The 19041-nt window shown below is 37.3% G+C and overlaps 1 protein-coding gene across 5 annotated transcripts in view; it reads left to right on the forward strand.

Moving 5' to 3' along the window:
- Positions 1-19041, forward strand: part of snx29 (sorting nexin 29) — a 176470-nt gene that overhangs the window by 78545 nt on the left and 78884 nt on the right. For all 5 annotated transcript variants that reach the window (XM_079845797.1, XM_079845798.1, XM_079845799.1 and 2 more), the window contains exon 15: positions 14923-15029. In XM_079845797.1, coding sequence (XP_079701923.1) covers positions 14923-15029 — 107 coding nt within the window. The remainder of the gene's footprint in view (positions 1-14922; positions 15030-19041) is intronic.

Consider the following 19041-nt stretch of genomic DNA (forward strand, 5'->3'; position numbering starts at 1 on the left):
CGTATATGATGCCTGTTGGAAAGGAGAAATACTTCTTGTAAATACCTTGATTGGTTGGTCACTGTGATTTACACGCTGACGGTCATTTGCTCCAGGGGAGACACCAGTCATTCAGTAATTACAGCACTTCCTTTAATGGGGTTTGATCACTATGTTTAGGCGAGAGAGGTATTTATTTCAAAAGTACTCTAGTATTATCGTCAAGGGAAAAGGGGATAGAGATAAAACCTGTCTGATAAAAATGATTAGCAGCATCTATAATGACACGACTTGCCCCGTATTAAAGGGTTAGTTCACCCCAAAATTAAAATTCTTTCATTAATCACTCACCCTCATGTAGTTCCAAACCTATAAGACCTTCGTTGATCATCTTCGGAGCACAAATGAAGGTATTTTGGTTGAAATATACCACTTTGACGCTTCAAAACGTTCCTAAAGAGATCGTAAAACTGATCCATATAAACTGAACTGTTTAGGCCAAATTTTCTGAAGAGACATGATCACCTTATATGACAGATTGAATTTAGGCTTTATAAACATTCAACTAATACATAAGTTATGGTAAACGGAAGCTCAAGCATGTTAGCTTGATGTGCGAGAACCAATGAGGTTCATTCTCATGTGTCATTCTTTATGTTTGAGCTTCCGCAAGAACCAATGAGGTTCAATCTCGTGTTATGCAGCACATTTGGACTTCTGCAAGATCCAATGAGGTTCATTCTCATGTGTTACGCAGTACATTTGCGCTTCCGCAAGAACCAATGAGGTTCGATCTCGTGTTATGTAGCACGTTTGGGCTTCTGCAAGAACCATTGAGGTTCATTCTCATGTGTCATTCTGCATGTTTAAGCTTTCGCAAGAACCAATGAGGTTCAATCTCGTGTGTCATTCTGTATGTTTGCGCTTCCGCAAGAACCAATGAGGTTCATTCTCATGTGTCATTCTGCATGTTTGAGCTTCCGCACGAACCAATGAGGTTCAATCTCGTGTAATGCAGCACGTTTGGGCTTCTGCAAGATCCAATGAGGTTCATTCTTATGTCATTCTGCATGTTTGAGCTTCCGCAAGAACCAATGAGGTTCATTCTCATGTATCAATCTGCATGTTTGAGCTTCCGCAAGAACCAATGAGGTTCATTCTCATGTGTCATTCTGCATGTTTTAAGCTTCCGCAAGAACCAATGAGGTTCATTCTTGTGTGTTACGCAGCACATTTGAGCAGGTTCGGTTGAGTTTGTTTGTTTGCTGATCAATGTTTATTTGTGAATAGAAGCCTAAATTAAATCTGTTCATCATATAAAGCGATCAAGTCTCTTCAGAAAATGTGGACTAAATTGCTCAATTCATATGTATTAGTTTAGCAATCTCTTCATGAACTTTTTGAAGCATCAAAGTGGCAATTGTGTAGCTGTCAATGTTAAGTACAGAAAGCTCTCAGATTTAATCAAAAAGATCTTAATTTGTGTTCCGAAGATGAATGAAAGTCGAGAATGGAATGACATGAGGGTGAGTAATTAATGACAGAATTTATCTTTGGGTGAACTAACCCTTTAAGTCTAAGCTGTGTCATATTGAGCCATTAGGGAATATGTGAATTACTTAGATTTCACATAAAAAATGCAAACATAAATTAGTTATTTAATAATAGTAATAATAATAATAATAAAAATAAAATTTTATTTAAAGGCGCCCTTTAAAACACTCCAGGACACCGTATTTATGCAATAAAGGCTTAAATAATGCTCTAATAATGCCATTATAGAGTCTTACTTGCATATCTGCATTTTCTTAAAATATCTGTTTACCAGTTTTCAACATTTTGTTTGTTCTTTTTTTCTAGAAAGATAATGTTGCATTCTTGATAGAAAAAAGTAAAACATTTGGGCTGGATGAACAAGCACATTATTATTCTACATACAGTACCAACCCTCAATGCTGCACGGAAATATGAAATGTTGTTGCTTCCTCCTTGCAGTTCCCCAAACTTTGAGGATGAAGGAGCTTCTTCAGTATATAACTTTTTTGGGGGGGAAATAAGTCCTTGATCGTTTTCTTGGAACGATGGGGTTCTTTTTGTCAGAGCTCCCTCGGATTCTTTGAAGGAATGTTGCCCCCACTTCAAAATGTAGTAGTACTTCCAGTCCAAGCTCACTTTCACTGTTAGTTGAGCCACTGGCACAGCTTTTGGCACATTTTTCCCAAAAAGATGAAATGTTTTATTTAATAATTCATGTTTTTTTTGTTGTTGTTGCCAAATTAATGCATTTATATATTTTACTATCCATTTGAAATATTTTATACTACCCCATTCAGGGTCAGTAAGTTCTTTTTGTTTGTTTATTCAGCAAGGTTGCATTGAATAAAAGTCACAGTAAAGATATTTATAGTGTTACAAAAGATTTCTATTTCAAATAAATGCTGTTCTTTTGAACTCTCTTTTATCAAAGAATCTTGGAAAAAAAATCACAAAAATATTAAGCATCAATACATCAATATTTCGTTAAAGGGTACATAACACACAGTTTCTGCCAATCTCATGTTAATTTTGAGTACCTATAGAGTAGTATTGCTTCATATCTCTGAAGAGTCTTTAGTTTTATCATATTTATAAAAGACAGATACGCTGTACCGATTCTTTTCGAAAACAGCCCAACTCGTAGAGGCCTGCAGTGGGCGGAGCTAAAGAGTCACGAGCACACGCACATACACGCACAATACATCATGGCATTATCCCTGGATAACTTTCGCTTCACTACACTCTAAAAAAAAAAAAAAAGGTTCCATATGGGACCAAAAATGGTTCTTCGTCGTAATCATAGAGGAACCACTTTTGGTGCTATATAGCACCATATCTTAACATGTTCTGTATATGGTAGCGGTGCTATATAGCACCTTAGTTAGCGGTGCTATATAGAACCTTAGTCAAAGAACCGGTGAAGAACCTCTGAAGAACCGCTGAAGAACCACTGAAGCACCAAAATTGGTGCTGTATAGCACTTAAAAAGGTTCCCCTATGATTACGAGCCAAGAACCATTTTTGGTGCCATATAGAACCTTTTTTTTTAGAGTGTATACGTTCATGTTGTTTACATTATATGCACTTACTCGCGCCAATTGCCAACAAAACAGACATTTAATGCAGTTTCACTCACTGCCTGCGGTTTCGACTCATGACCGGGGACAAACAAAAACACTTGCAGAACTCTGTTGCTGCTCCGGAAAAACAAACTGCATCCACTGTTTCCTTAACGCTGGGTTATTTGGGAAGCTGAACAAGGTTGTCTTTCCCTTACAACCAAAAACACACTTCTTTAGTGACATTGTTGATTTCATGGTCTAAAAACAAAATGACAGCGCTGTTGGCGGCCGTAACCCGAACAAAGCTCATTGATGGGCACACTCTTGCTTTCGCTCTGGTTGATGTGTGTGCGCATGCACGCGTTCATCCGGGAGAAGTGCCCATACAAGGAATTCGACCCTTTTATGACGTCATACAGGGTCATACTCAACAAAAACTTCCCGAAACTTGTTAGAATCCTGAGGAAGTGTATTTGGCACAGAAATAGTCATATGTCTAACTCGGTTTAAAAAATAAATAAATAAATAAATAAATAAATAAATATATATATATATATATTGTTTAGCATGAGATTCCCCTTTAATAATAAAAAATGTTAAGCACCAAATCAGCATATTAGAATGATACTGAAAACTGAAGTCATGTGACACTGAAGACTGGTGTGATGGGTGCTGAAAATTCTAATACATTACATAAAATATATTCCTATAGACGTTGCTGTGTCTAATGTGCACAGCTGAATTGGATGCATGTGAGTTGTGATTAGTTTGTATCTCATAACCAGTAGCCAACCGCCTTTGAATCCTCTGGGGACTGAGGTGTGGCTGTCCTCTGCTCATCATGATTTTACTATTGGTCAAAGGTGGAGCACCGATGGCCTCTCCGGCAGGATTCATTTCAGCTCCTTCCAGGGGAACGTGCTCTCTGTCCCTGCTGATGAATGCTGGGCGTGTGAGGAGACTATCGTACCCAGTGTCAGGCAGCTAGCTCTCATAATAGAGCATGATAGCATCAGACTAGCACTGGGCTGCTCTGCACTCTCTCCCCAACCGCAAAATAAGAAATGTCTAAATTACACTTGCTAATAGCATGCAGAGACGGCGATTCTTTTTGCCCTCCTGCCTGTTTTTAATTCTCTCTCTATCAGGAACAGAGCACATCTTATTTGATATGAAATAAAAGGCTCTCTCTTATCAGCTATTTGAAAAGAAGAGTAGCAGGGGGCAGGAGAGGACTTTTGTGGGCGGCCACGCTGCCACGCTGCAGACACACAACCTCCTGTCTTTTTATAAACAGATGGGGATATCAGCACTTAATGTACACCCCCTTGCCTTTAATTTGCCATCACTGAATGATTAAAGGAAGTCATTAATATACTAATCAAATAAGTTCTCTTCACTTTATTTTTTAGAGCCTCAATTATTAGTGTAAAGCAGCAGTTCTCAAACTTTTTGGACTTTAAGGCCCCCTATTCTCCAACTCAATATACAGTTTCCCCCACATTGACTAAGATATTTATATTATTAAAAGAAACTGGGCATGCTGATATGTTTTAAGTTAATAAAATACTAATAATATTATATGAATATATTTTAACTTAATTAAATATGATTCATTTTGTGATTCCAGAATATTTAAGATTCTCTGTATATTCCTCAATCAAGTAATTATTGAGACGAAAAAAATAAAAATGAATGCAGTTTACATCTTGATTTATTTTTAACGCTGTCTTTCTCTTCGTGGCTGAGTTGCTGCTGTTCCTAAATGCTTCAAATTTCCAAAAATACCACTTACAGGTGACCATTTATAGTTGACTTATTGCAAAGGTGCCATCCTACCACATTACCATGCTTGAATTCACTGAGCTCTTCAGAACAACCCATTTTTTTCTACAAATGTTTGTAAATGCAGACTGCATCACTTGGTCTTTTGATTTTATACACCTGCGGCAATGGGTCTGATTGAAACACCTGAATTCAATAATTAAGAGGTGTGTTCCAATACATGTCCATATAGTGTAGCTATACCAGTGGTTCTCAACTTTGGTCCTGGGAACCCACTGATGTGCACATTTTGTATGTCTCTTATCTGACACACAAGATGCGTTCCATTCAAACGTAAGTGAATTTCGCCGTCTTAAGTGAGATTCCAATCCAAAGGGAGCGAACCCTGTCAATCGGAACGCACCTTCAGTTCAGTTCATGGAGCTCTTTCCTAACTAGCTGATGATCTGAATCAGGTGTGTTAAATAAAGAAGACAAAAAAATGTGCAGTGTGGTGGTGGGTCCCCACAACTCAGAGTTGAGAACTACTGGTGTATACATTGCCTTGCGAAACTATTCATACCCCTTCATTTTATGTTGCTGCCTTATGTTAAACTACTTTATATTACTTTTTTCCCACATCAATCTACACTCCATACACCATAATGAGAAAACAAAAAACTGATTTGTGGCAAATTTATTAAAATAAAAACTGCAAAAGCCTAGATAAGTGTTCCCCAGTGAAGTTTCTCGCATCTCCATATATGATCATGGAACTCAGCTAGAGTAACCATCAGATTCTTGGTCACCACTCCTACAAAGGCCCTTCTCCATCGATTGCTCAGCTCTAGGAAGAGTCCTGGTTGTTCCAAACTTCTTCCATTAAGGATTATGGAGGCTACATGCTTCTGTGAACCATCAATGTGAACCTTCAATGCAGCAAAACATTTTTGTAGTCTTCCCCAGATCTGTGTCTTGACACAATCTTGTCTCCTGAGCTCTACTGACCTCATGGATTGGTTTTTACATTGATATGCATTTTTCAACTGTTGGACCTTTTTATTGAGAGGTGTGTGCCTTTCCAAATCATACCCATTCAATTGAATTTGCCACAGTTGTACTACTTTCGAAGTGTAGTAACATCTACAAGCAAAATTGGAACGCTCCTAAACTAAATTTCAGGTGTCCCAGAAAAGGATATGAATACTTATGCAATGTAATTATTTCAGTTTCTTATTTTTAATAAATTTGTCACAAATGTCATTATGGTGTATGGAGTGTAGATAGAAAAAAAGTAATTTAAAATAGTTTAACATATGGCAGCGACATGGGAAAATTAAGGGGTATGAATACTTTCGCAAGGCGCTGTATTTATTTATATTTATTAATACCAAAAAAAGTCACCTCTTGATTGAAATACCATCCCAACATTTATTTCTATCAAGAGGTACATACATTTTTGTTTAAGATCTTGTATTGACAGTACAAGAGTCCAGCACTCTAAAGTCTGTAAAGTCTCCTCCAGCACACCCAAAGACATTCAGTGAATAAGGTCTGGACTCAGAGGTGCCGATTCATGTGTGAAAATAATTCTTCATGCTCCCTTTGAGCCTCACAATTTGAGCCTGTTGAATCTTGACATTGTCATCCTGGAATATGGCCATGATGGTTCCTACATGTTTTTTTGAGAAGTAAAAAGCACTCCATCAATTAGGGTTGGAAGAACTGTTGCCAAACCTATAACATGGTAGAAACATAATAATCACTGCAAAAGTAATCCAATCATAGAAACTTAAGCATTTGCCTATTTAAATCCAAACAGCCACTTTTTACTAAATAAACATTGAATATTTTTTTTCTGTGACCCTTAACCGACAACAGAGAACCATGAACATGCGAATGTGTCGTTAAATCATTGAAATGTTGATTTAAAGTGTCAGTGGTGCTCCAAGTAAATATTTTACTTTTGATCATAGGGGTTTGACTCACAAAAACATGCAAAAAAGTTTGGGAACCCCTGCTGCATTACAACCAAACCATGATGGGAATGACTCCTAAGTTTGAAAGCATTGTCTCACTTTCTCTTCTTGTCATCAGTCTTCGGGGCTGACAGACTTGATCAAAAAAAAAAAACCCTGTCCAAGCACGATGCCATGATTAGTATTCAGACTCAGTGTAGGACTCCCCCACTACATTGAAGAACTTGCCTAATGTTGCCTCATGAGACTGCTCGAAGGATGTTTTTTCCCCTTTGTTTTTTAGTGGCTGGATGTTGAAATAATTGATTTGACCTACTTTAACATTTTGTCATTAGTCATCTGCAAATTTATCAGCCGTGGTGCATTTAATTACGGCGAAGAGGCAAATTAATCGTCTGTAGGCTCTGGTCCCTCTCATGGGGAGGGGGATTTCCCTCTACCGCTGTCAGGACTATTAACATAATAACGAAAAAGCAATTAGATTGACTTTTAGAAATGGCAGTCAATTATACTGACTGGAACTAGATTGTTGAGTGTCCGATAAAGTAGCTTTCCGCTAATAAAAACAAGCATCCCCACCACCCCTCTCACTTAAGCGACACATGATGAGCTAAATAAACAGTTTAGGGACACACGGTCTACCTCTAGACTTCTTTAAAGGCTAGACCGTGTCTGTGCCGACTCTAATAACTGGCCGTCAATGAAAATGTCATTCATGGCTTATATTAGAGCTATTGAAGTGTTGGGGAGGATGATTTGAATCCTCATTATGGCTTCTAGCCTATGATGTTTTCAGAATTTCACGATTAATGAGCCACAACAAGGCTGGTTCCATGTTTTCAGTGCAGACGACATTATCAGGTCAAGTTTCTTAAGCTAATAGCTTTGATCTTAATGTGAATAATGTGGAATTTTATTTCTAACACACAGACGAGTATAATCTTTTAAAAGAACTGTACAAGTGTATCTAAGTCAAGAGGGACATTGAGGAGGATATTATCAAGTCTTCCTAATGTTTTAGAAGATTTTTACAAGGGCTGTATGTTTCAGAATAACTGAAATGTGTTCTGTTTGATGTACTCCATCACACATGCTTATTCAGAGATTTATAAATGGTCATGTTTATGCAAATGATCAAGCTTTTTCAAAGCTCAATTTGTAAATACATCTTTTTTTTTATACCAGAAATAAGGTTGTTTTTGTTTGTTCATTGTATATTTTCTAATACCGATCCAGAGAAGCTTGAGGATTCTTACAAGGAAGCCATTGGCAGATTATAAGCTAAATCAGGCCTGATTATTTTAACCGTAGTGCTAAAAAAAGGGATTCCTTGATCAAACACTGGCCGCTTTCCATCTTCTTATGATCCATTGTAAGGCATAACATTACCATGTTGCTCAGTAATCTCTTTCAGTTTCTCAAATTAAAATTAAAATCTAAAATTGTTGATGTTGGATATAAATTATTTATATCCATGAATATATACACGCACAAAAGTGTATAGGGTTAGTGAGAATTATTATTATTATTTTTTTAATTAATTCATGCTATTATTCAGCAAGGAAGCATTAAATTGATCACATGACAGTATTGACATTTATAATGTTACAAAAGATTTGTTTCAAATAAATGCTGCTCTTTTGAAATTTATATTTATCAAAGATTCCTGGAAAATATGTACTATCATGATTTCCATAAACCAACATTAGTAATTATAAGAAATCATTTTCGAGCAGCAAATCAGTATATTAGAATTAGGGATGCAACAATACAGTTAGTCCATACAGTTAGTGAACAGATATAGAAACATTGGGTATGTCGTCAGGTCTCAGAGAGGTCTTTATTACTAATAAAAATGAAAAATTAAGCGAATTGAGCCGTTAGAGTGTGAAGGTTGTGGCGGCCCATGAGTTTACGCCTGCTATCGAGTCCGGGATGCGGATCCGTCATTCATCTCGGGTGCACCTCGGTGTCGGACAAACAGAAGAGAGGAGTAGGCTATATTTACTTTAGTATTGATGGCAGCGGTGAAGATGATGTGAGCGCCAGTGATGCCTCGCGTTTCTCATGCCCGCTCCACGCGTGGCTGCTGCGCGGCGATCAAACGGGATGGGCAGCACTGTCTAGACTATCAAGACTATCTTCAGTCACTCCGCAAATCATGACAGTTGTTTTGTCATAAATTACGCTGCCACAATATACTCCGTTATTAATTGATAGGCTACAATAAATATATTTTACGCACACGATCAGTAATGGTCTCTCTACGTAGCGCTTTATAAAGACAGTATAGTATTGTTGCTGTCAATGGTGAATACATCATGGCGGCAAAAAATAATCGTAAATGGAGGTTTTAATCACAGGTTAAATTCTAATCCCCGATTTGTTAATCTGGGTTTAAAATTAAGTGGTGCAACACAACTCGATTTAAAATAAAGCCTAGATCAACAAATCCTAGATTAGCTCTAAACTGAGTTTAATTTAATCCTTGTTGGTGCAAACCACCCAAGGACTACTTAGTCCAGTAATCACTTGTTTGTCAGGCGTTTAGTGCGCGTGCTCGGAAAAGCGCATGTTAAAACCATGCATAAGCACGCAAATGAAATGTTTAACCGGCAAGGCTTTAAAACGCATGCAAATAATGAACTTTCGTGATTGTGAATGACTTTAGTGTTCTGTGAGTATAACTCTACCACTAATGTATCGCGTCGTTCAGTATATTGGGATGGAGGCAAATGATAGAATGTGTAGAAAAATAATTATTAAATGCAAAATGCAATTCACAAGCACGTATTGAACCGTGAATGCCGTACCGAACAGTTCAATATTATATTGCGAATTCTGGCATCCCTAATTAGAATTATTTCTCAAGGATCACGTGGCACTAAAGTAATGACTGCTGAAAATTCAGCTTCGCCATCACAGGAATAAATTACATTTTTAAATATATTTAAACAGAAAACAATTATTTTAAATTGTAGTAATGATTAACAATATTCAATTTTTTGGTAACACTTTACAATAAGGTCCATTAGTTAACATTAGTTAACATGAACTAATAATGAACTGCACTTATAAAGCATTTATTAATCTTTGTTAATGTTAATTTCAATATTTACTAATGCATTAATAAAATCTTGCTAACATTAGTTAATGCACTGTGAACTAACATGAACAAACCATGAACAGCTGTATTTTTATGAACTAACGTTAACAAAGATTAACTAATGCTGAACAGAGGTGTTGTTCAGGGTTAGTTCATGTTAACTAATGCCTTAACTAATGTTAGCTAATACAACCTTATTGTAAAGTGTTACCAATTTTTTACTCTATTTTTGAACAAATAAACAGCCCTGTGCAGTTTTTTTTTTCAAGAATTTTTCTAAGATTTTTCTAAGTTAGATAGAATGATAGATTAGATTGAGTAGATGGATAGATATTAGTTTTTCAACGCCTGTCAGATTTCAGAATTAGTCTTGCTTTATCACATCCTGTAGGACGTGTGACATTGGTATTATCATAGTTTATGCTTTCATTGGTGTATGTGATAAATGTCCGATGTCTGCTCTTTAAGGACATGATTACACAGCAAATACATTTTCTTTGATGGTGGAAAAAAGCAGCAAGTGATACAGCAGTCATTTAGATATAGAAATTGCCTCAAGGATTTTATTTTCTGAATTGTGATTATAAAAATAGTGAAGTACAGGGAAAAATGTTAACAACAGCCATGACGACCTCAAAACGGCACAAAAAGATTGACCCAGTGGAGTACCTTAACTGAAATATAAAGTAAACAGAATGAATTTGCCCATTATTGAGGTCCCTACATTAAAGAGAGAAGCAGAACATCTCAGTCTGTGCTTGTTCTGTCTTTTGGTTCACCTATTGTTGATGGAGGAATGAGGGTTCAGGAGATTGTAAGCAAACTTGTTCTACAAAACCGCTGTGTTTGTCCTCTCCAAGGTGCAATGAGTGTTTGGTATGCAATTTCACGTCTGGGCGTCAAATTGACTGCGTCCTGTACTTAGTAGAGATCGCTCGCTGATGGAATGATACGCTGTTGTTATCTCAAGCTGTCTCGCAGGAAGCAACTGCTGCATGATGGGAAAATGGATGGAGATTACTTTGATCAACACTCATTAAGTCTTGGGTTTTTTTTCCTGCAGCACGTAAACAGACTAATTTTGCATATGTCTGTCAAAGCCACGTTAAGTCACTCACTAGTAGCTAAGATGTTCAGATTAGTTTTTTTTCTTCTTGACATACAAGTTCTCTGAGACAATTGGGGTTGGACGGAATTGGGATTAAAAAAGATTTGATACCTTCTAAACGCCATAAAGAAAATATTAAAACTTAATGATAACCTACACCATTGTATGAGTCTTTCAGGGCAGCCAAGACAGAAATGATCTATTCTTTAATTTGGAGAGCTGTTGTTTGCTGTTGTTTTATCTTTACGGCCATTACAACTTCTCTATAACTTAAAGAAAATTAATTGACTTTACCAACAGAATCCCCAATGCTGTGTTCGAAATCTCCCCATACCCTCATTCACTCTTCCCTACATTACTCCACTAATATAGTCCACTTGAAGGAGTGAATGAAAACAAGTGAGTGAATTCGGACACTGAGTGTTCCGGAAGGGCTGGCACTTTTGCATAGTTTGTTCTTGCTGTTTAATAATCATTTGAAACTTTGCAAACTTGCAGCTCCAGTAGTAATGAAACAATTAATCTTGAACTCTCACGGAAACTAGCATGTATAAAACGCAATTAAACAATTTAATAATCAATGAAAAAGGAATTTATACCTGTATGATATTACACTGTAGCCACATTGGACCAGCGGTTTGGAAAAGCTGTGGACGCCATCTTGTGGTCAGACGTGGGAATTAATTTGACACACAACTTTCACAGTGCAGTATGGGTATTCTCTAGCTTTTGCGCATACGTCAGTTGTACACTTGTTATTGCGGTGCATATTGCGGGATTGAATGAGTGCACTCAATTATGTCCACTATGGTTTCGGTCACCACTTCAAATGGCTGTCCTCTCAAATAGTGCCTTATTTAAGGGTATAGGCGGCGATTTTGGACACAGCCCAATAATTGGATACTATATTTACAGCTAACAACCACTAGCAATGTCCAAATTTAAAATTTTGGAGAGTTTTTTCCCTTGCAAAAATTATTATTAGGGGCCAAGCAGCGAAGGTGCGAAGACACCTATTGAAATCAGATTTCTTCTTATTATTCCGCCATTGGAGTCTATGGCAACCTATAGAACTGCTTGCGGGAAAGTTGTGAAATTTGGTACACTGATAGAGGTCCGTACCAATAGTAACCACACCAAATTTGGAGTCTCTAACTCATTCCCTCTAGCGTCTAATTTCACTCATATTTATGATAATAACTTTTGAACCGTAATAGCTTGTAACAAAATTATTTTTCCTCTGATTCCTCAGCTCATGACGATTCGATCACACCATATGACGTCATTTTTCGTCATAAAACATAAAAAAAAACTACTCTTGCGAACTCGTCCTAGACGGTTCGTCCAATTTGCACGAAAATTTAACCAGATCATCTTCGGGCGGTGCCAACAAAAACAAATTTTACATAGCTCTTGCGAAAATAGACATAAGGCTGTATCTCTGCAACGCTTTATCGTATTCAGACTAGACTTGGTACATTTCATCACAAGCATGACCAGATGTAACATGCAGCGTTTCGGCGCAGCACCACCTACTGGTCTGGAGATACGAAAAATGCCTATTTTTGCTTATAATTTCTGAACCGCAAAAATCATAAAAGTGGTCTCCTTAGATTTGGGACATCATGCCAATTTTACCATATTGGCCATTTTGGCTGTCGTCCGTTTTGAATTATGTGCTAAAATGCTGTATTTAATGAACACATGAACGGATTGTTACGAAACTCAGTATGGGTCATCAGCACGAGGTCCTGAAGGAGCCTGAGAAGTTTCGAAACAGCACCACCTAGTGGATTTTTTTTCAAATGCTTATAACTTTGGGTGTGGCATATTTGGGTGTTGACTTATTTTCATGGGAGTAACTTATTTTTTTCCTTGCCAAGTCCAACGAGACCAGACTTGCCAGGTTTCGGCGTATGGTTTGTGCAGCATTGTAATTTAATGCTTAAGAAACGTTAGCTGATATCTTCGAAACCGCTAGTCCGATAGACGAAACCAGCATCAGAAGTTCGGAAACATAGGTCGATAGCAATATTCCAATGCCCAAATGTCAAAATATTGATAGTAAGGAGGAGTAAAATCCAATCAAAGTCAGGTGCCAGTCTTTTTTTACGTGTTTTTTCATATAAATGTCTATAACTCCAAAACTAAATGAGATATTTTCACAAACATTGACACACACATGTATGGGCTCACTCCGAGGACACATTAAAAAAATGGTAGGATTGTGCCTCTTGGTGGCGCTTTAATAGAACAAAACATGAAATTCCCATAGACTACAATGCATTTTTCAGCCTTTTTGCCTAAAATCATCTTACAATGTGTTTAATTGCTCACTGCTGGAGTTAATCTGACACTCCCAGCAGTTTTGGCATGTCTTGTCTTCTTCTTTGCGCTTGGCCCAGATAATGGCTGCTTGCAGTTATTATTGTTATTACGTTTTGATTGTAAAATGAAATTCTTGTGTGGATATATTTATCCACATTTGTATGGTTAATTGCTGAATTGATTTGATTTTTCAATTAATTTATTCAGTTCTAATTTTATTTTTTTAATTTCCTCATTGATCCATCAATTTTTCAATTGATTATTGAATGTCGCATTTTTGCCCCCATATAATATGTCAACTTTTTTATAAAATTCTCTGACACAGCATTAACTCTGTAATGTTGATGCCATGGGGTAATAAACTTCACACACAACAATTCTACATAAAGGTATTTATTATTAATAGTTTCAGACATGACTGTGATGGACTAAAATCAAGGTTGAGCTGCACATTGGCAGCAATTTCAGTACAGTCCACTTTTGCTGACAATAGTGGTGTGTGTTAGTGGGATGCGTAAACTATTGGCAGAGCACTGATAAGACTCAGTGCTGAAGTGGCGGATGGCTGTGTGCGAATGAGCTGATAATGTTCAGGATTGTTGATTTGTACTCCATAGACTTATTCACAGCTTTATGACAAACTTTTCAGCTGAGCACCACCTCCTCATCTCTATCATTTTTACCCCAGTGGATCCGTACCCTCTGGAGCCTTTGTGTGCGTATCTCCACCATTCTGATGATCCAGCCACCCTTTATCGGCCAGTGTGTTAAGATGTGGTCACACTAGGCTTTTAGCATGCAAAATTGCTTCTGACCCGAGTAAGAACATCGGCGACAGTCAATTTGTGACTTTTACATCCTCTATTGGTCAGACATCTTTTTGCTTCTCACAAAAGAAAAGTTTTTGCATCTAATTTCGTTTCTGGTCTGGAAATATCCGGATTTTCTTTCTCCTTTGAGAATTAAGAAATGAGAGAGTCTAACAGCTGTTCTGTTAAAACTCGGCCAGGTTCAGGGTTGCGTTTTTGCTCTTATTGCTTTCCTCATCTCTGCTGTTCTGTGGCGCCTCAAGCAACATCTGTGTTGTGAAAAGTTGCAGATTTTAATTGAGTTTTCAATTGGTGAAAGATTCTGTTCTGCTGCTTATGAACTCAACGGATCTCAGCCTTCACAGGCGGCTCTACTGAAACTAGATTACACCGGATTTAAAGGCTACAGCTCCGCAGCACTGGAAGAAGCCCAAGTTTGTTGGTGTGAACAACCAGCCTCTCAGATTTTATTGTTTTTTCCCAAACTTTTACAAGACATAATCATATAAAGGAAATAACTGAGTCTTTGTATCTTGCGGTAAAACTGAAGTGAGAAATTCCTCCACCTCTAGTGCCACCAAATTGCTGATTGCAAAAATAATTGTTTTCAGACATCTTAAACTGCAACTTTTGCCCCTCGTCTTCCATTGTTCATCAAACAGTTAGTCCCTCCCCAAACTGATGCCATTGGTTGTGCTGGAAGTTGACCATTTTTATTCACTTCCTAATGTGTGTTACATTTTGTTCACAGCATTGACCATTCAAAGGAATTGTGATGGTCCCCCTCCAGCCCCCCAAAACCGGTCCGTGGCTGATACAGAGGACCTGGCTGCCAACTATGAGCGTAAACTTATCGAGGTGAGTACTGGAGCTTCATTAGCAAGCAACACTTGCCCTTTCCTGCTGTAACCTCAATGTCATGCTGTGTAAACCAACACTTACCACTTCAAATTTCAGCAAACGGGTTCAATAATCAGAGCTTGACAAAAAGGACTGCACAGTGGCATGGGGTCAGCTTGAACGATGCTCGGGACAGTTGATGGACATGTCACGGTGTCATTGTTACAAAAGTTTATAATTTGCATGTGTTTTTAAGCCTTGCCAAAAGTTTTATGTGTGCAAATTTTGAATTGAGTTCTTACACGTCTTCTGGCACTTGAACGGACAAATTCACGCAAAATTATGTCAAAATATCAGAGTATCCTCGTAAACACAGACGGTTGTGTCTTAAGTTAACGTAAACAGTTGATAAATAAAATGCATGTGTAACACTATATTCGATCCGGGCATTGGGTCTTAAAGTGACAGCATCCTAATATAACTGCTGCTGTCAAACAGCAAAGGACAAAGAAAAAGATTCACTCACTGCTCTTGACTGAATAACTTTTGTAACTTTAATAAGAATTCGTCTATATTTATACAGTGAAGACTATGCAGTGTTATTTTACATTTGATTACTTTATTCAAGTTATTCAAATTCTGTACTTGAAAACTACTTTTAGACCAACCTGACAATTCTGAAAAGCTGTCAGTTGGATGTTTGTTCTATTATATTTAATTGTGCTATTGCTCATGAATTGATTATTTGGTCTTTTTTTATTACTGATTGTTTACTTGTCTTTAGTAATATTTTAAATTTGTAGATCATTAGGCTAGTAGTTTTTGCAGTGGTATCACAATTAGAATCATTGGAATCTGAAATTTGTTGCCATAACCTTATTTATTAAGTTTGAATGGTTCAAGCACAATGAAAACAATAACTGTTATAATAAAATGTTGTGGTGGGCCCTGTAAATGGGTAAACATTTTAACCACTGGCCCAAAGAAAAGCTCCTTCAGTGTTGAGTCCTGATAAGCATTGTGTGGCAGCATTGTGTGTGTGATTTCTATGAAATGTGAAACATAGAATCAACATGACTTATTTTAGATGCAGTCTGTGTTTATTTTCACACTGCGACTGTAATTTGAAAAACATCTTGTGCAGTGAGCCATATTGACTTGGCGAACATCTACAGAACTGGCTGGACAATATATAACAAAGGTTGAAGGAATAATTCATAGAGTATATAGTTATCTATAATGGATTTCCTAGGTCAAAAATGGTCTTCTGTGGTGGCGGAGGAACACAGCCATACACAGACACAGTACTACCCATGTCAACGGTGAGCTCAGTACTGACAATAAATTCCAAACAAATGCCAAGAAACAGTTTATAATATTAACTTTCCCTGTTTATTCAGGAAATAAAAAATAATCACTGTCAGGACAGATCATAAAACAAAGTGCTTAGAACTATTTTATATAAAAAAAATCTGTACATTTAAATGTAAAATGTGTGACTGATTTGAAAAGTTAGTAATCAAATGAACAGCAAAGTAACACATTATACATTACACCAAAAATAAATGCCTCATTCACACAGAAAAAGTGGCAGGTCTATTATTTTGAATTTACACTCCAAGACTTATTGCACAGATCATTTGACATACAGTATCAGATTGTGTTGTTCAAGCCATTGCTACGGTTATCACTATCATTCAGATTCAATCGCGCATTTAAATACAGTTTTCAATTCAGAAACTTTGCAATGTGTAGTTAGCAGCATGAAAATATATATTAGGTATATAAAGAAACCTGGTAAAGGTCACTGAAGCTGTCAATTACAACACAAGATACTCAAAGTTGCTCTCTTGTAAAAACTCCTGCTATAATCAATTCAGCTGTCTACGCTGTGCAATGAATCTCTGATTTACATCACATTTATACTTTGTTGGTTGTAATGAAAGATTCGCAAGCATGCAGAACTTGTGCTGAACAAAAACTCAGAATGGCAGATATCGTCACATTAAAGGGTTAGTTCACCCAAAAATGAAAATTAGCCTATGATTTACTCACCCTCAAGTCATCCTAGGTTTATATGACATTGTTCTTTCAGACGAATAAAATCAGAGTTATATTAAAAATGTCCTGGCTCTTCAAAGCTTTATAATGGCAGTGAATGGTTGTCGTTTTTGAAGTCCATAAAAGTGCATCCATCCATCATATAACTGCTCCACACAGCTCCGGGGGGTGAATAAAGGCCTTCGGAAGCGAAGTGGCCGTTTGTGTAAGAAAAATATCCATATTTTAAAACTTTATAGACTAAAATAACTAGCTTCCGGCGGTCAGCGGTACTCGAGTCGACTTGATCTAAAAGAGTAAACCCTTGACCCTTGATGCATACTCAATGACGAACGCTGAAGCACAGAGGATAGAGCAAAACAAAACACCGGTCATGAATAAAAAAAAAGAGAGAAATGGCAGAGGGTTTCGATATTAGAGAAGAGGGGCTTGAGTTTGTTGCCCAGCCCTATCCGTGAGAGGTGTCAAAGCATGCGATGCTCCTATACATCGTGTCGGGGGTTACTCTTTTAGCGCAAGTCGACTTGCGTACCGCTGACCGCCGGAAGCTAGTTATTTTGGTCTATAAAGTTTGCTTCAGAAGGCCTTTATTAACCCCCTTTATTAACCAGCCGTGTGGAGCAGTTATATGATGGATAGATGCCCTTTTATGGACCAAAAACAACACAACCATTCACTGCCATTATAATGCTTTGAAGAGCCATTTTAATATAACTACGATTTTATTCGTCTGAAGGAAGAATGTCAAATACACCTAGGATGACTAAATGGTGAGTAAATCATGGTCTAATTTTCATTTTTGGGTGAACTAACCCTTTAAATTATCAAATAAATATTTGGCAGGACAAAGATTCATTTTGGTGGCCTCCAAAATATTTTTAATGCAGAAAAAACCTTATGCTGTAATACCTTCATATTCTGCTTATATTTTGGCTGGAGTATCTATTAACTTATTTATGTATGTATTTACAGTAGTGTGTAATTCTGAGCTTGTCATTTATTTATTGGTCCTTTGCAAAGCTGTCCTTCTCAATTGGGTTTTTCAAACATGACTGTGAGGGCTGCTGCCTTGTAGTCTTTGAATTTACATACAGAGCTCTGAAGGCTTTAATTTTGGCTCCCTAGCAGGCGTCCCTTTTTGCTCCAGCCCAAATATGTGTATTGCAGTTTTTCTCTGGTGACAAATTTAGCATATTTATTTTAGTTTCCACAAGAGCCGCAATAAATATAGACCATATGGTGGTTTTATTACGTATGTGGCGTATTTATGCGGCTGAATTAATATTTTTAAAGTTCTGCTGCCACACAAACTAAGACTAATGGCATCTCGTCCACGGTTGTGAGTTACTACGGGAATTGATAGAAAGACCCGTGTGCGTCTATAAATCTGTTTAAATTATTGATTTCTCTATCCTGCTGGAGTAAGCTTTCAGTCGAGTCCGTTCTGGTATGTTTCACTTGTGCCAAAAGCGCTGTAAGTGTGTACTTGCATCATCTTAAATGCATCAGATAATGTGAAGATGTCATCATTCTTCTGAGATAACACCAAAGGAGCCTCTCGTCTTCTTTCTCTCTCTCTCTGTGTAACCCACACACTTCCACTCCCAGTCTTCTTTCAAATTATAACTGTGGTATACTCTTCTTCTGTCTTGGAAGCTGTCGTAATACTATCACACACCAGTTAATGGCCCTGTGAGACTTCAGGCACAGAAAGTATTCAGACTGTTTGTTTTGCTCTAAGCTGCTGTGATGTGACCTCAGATGGACTGTGGAAAAGAATGTAACTTACTGCAAGATGTAGTTTTGACGTGCACATACGAGCAAGTTCCTAAAACATTTATAAAATAAAGTACATATGTAATATAATACAATTAAAAACATTTAAAATAATCTTTCTTGCTCTTATCGTTTACATGCTAGTCATTACCAATGACTTTCTTAGGTTGATGGCTTCTGCTGTAAGTTTAAT

Source organism: Gobio gobio, assembly GCF_949357685.1.
Source record: "Gobio gobio genome assembly, chromosome: 20".
NCBI classification, from domain to species: domain Eukaryota; kingdom Metazoa; phylum Chordata; class Actinopteri; order Cypriniformes; family Gobionidae; genus Gobio; species Gobio gobio.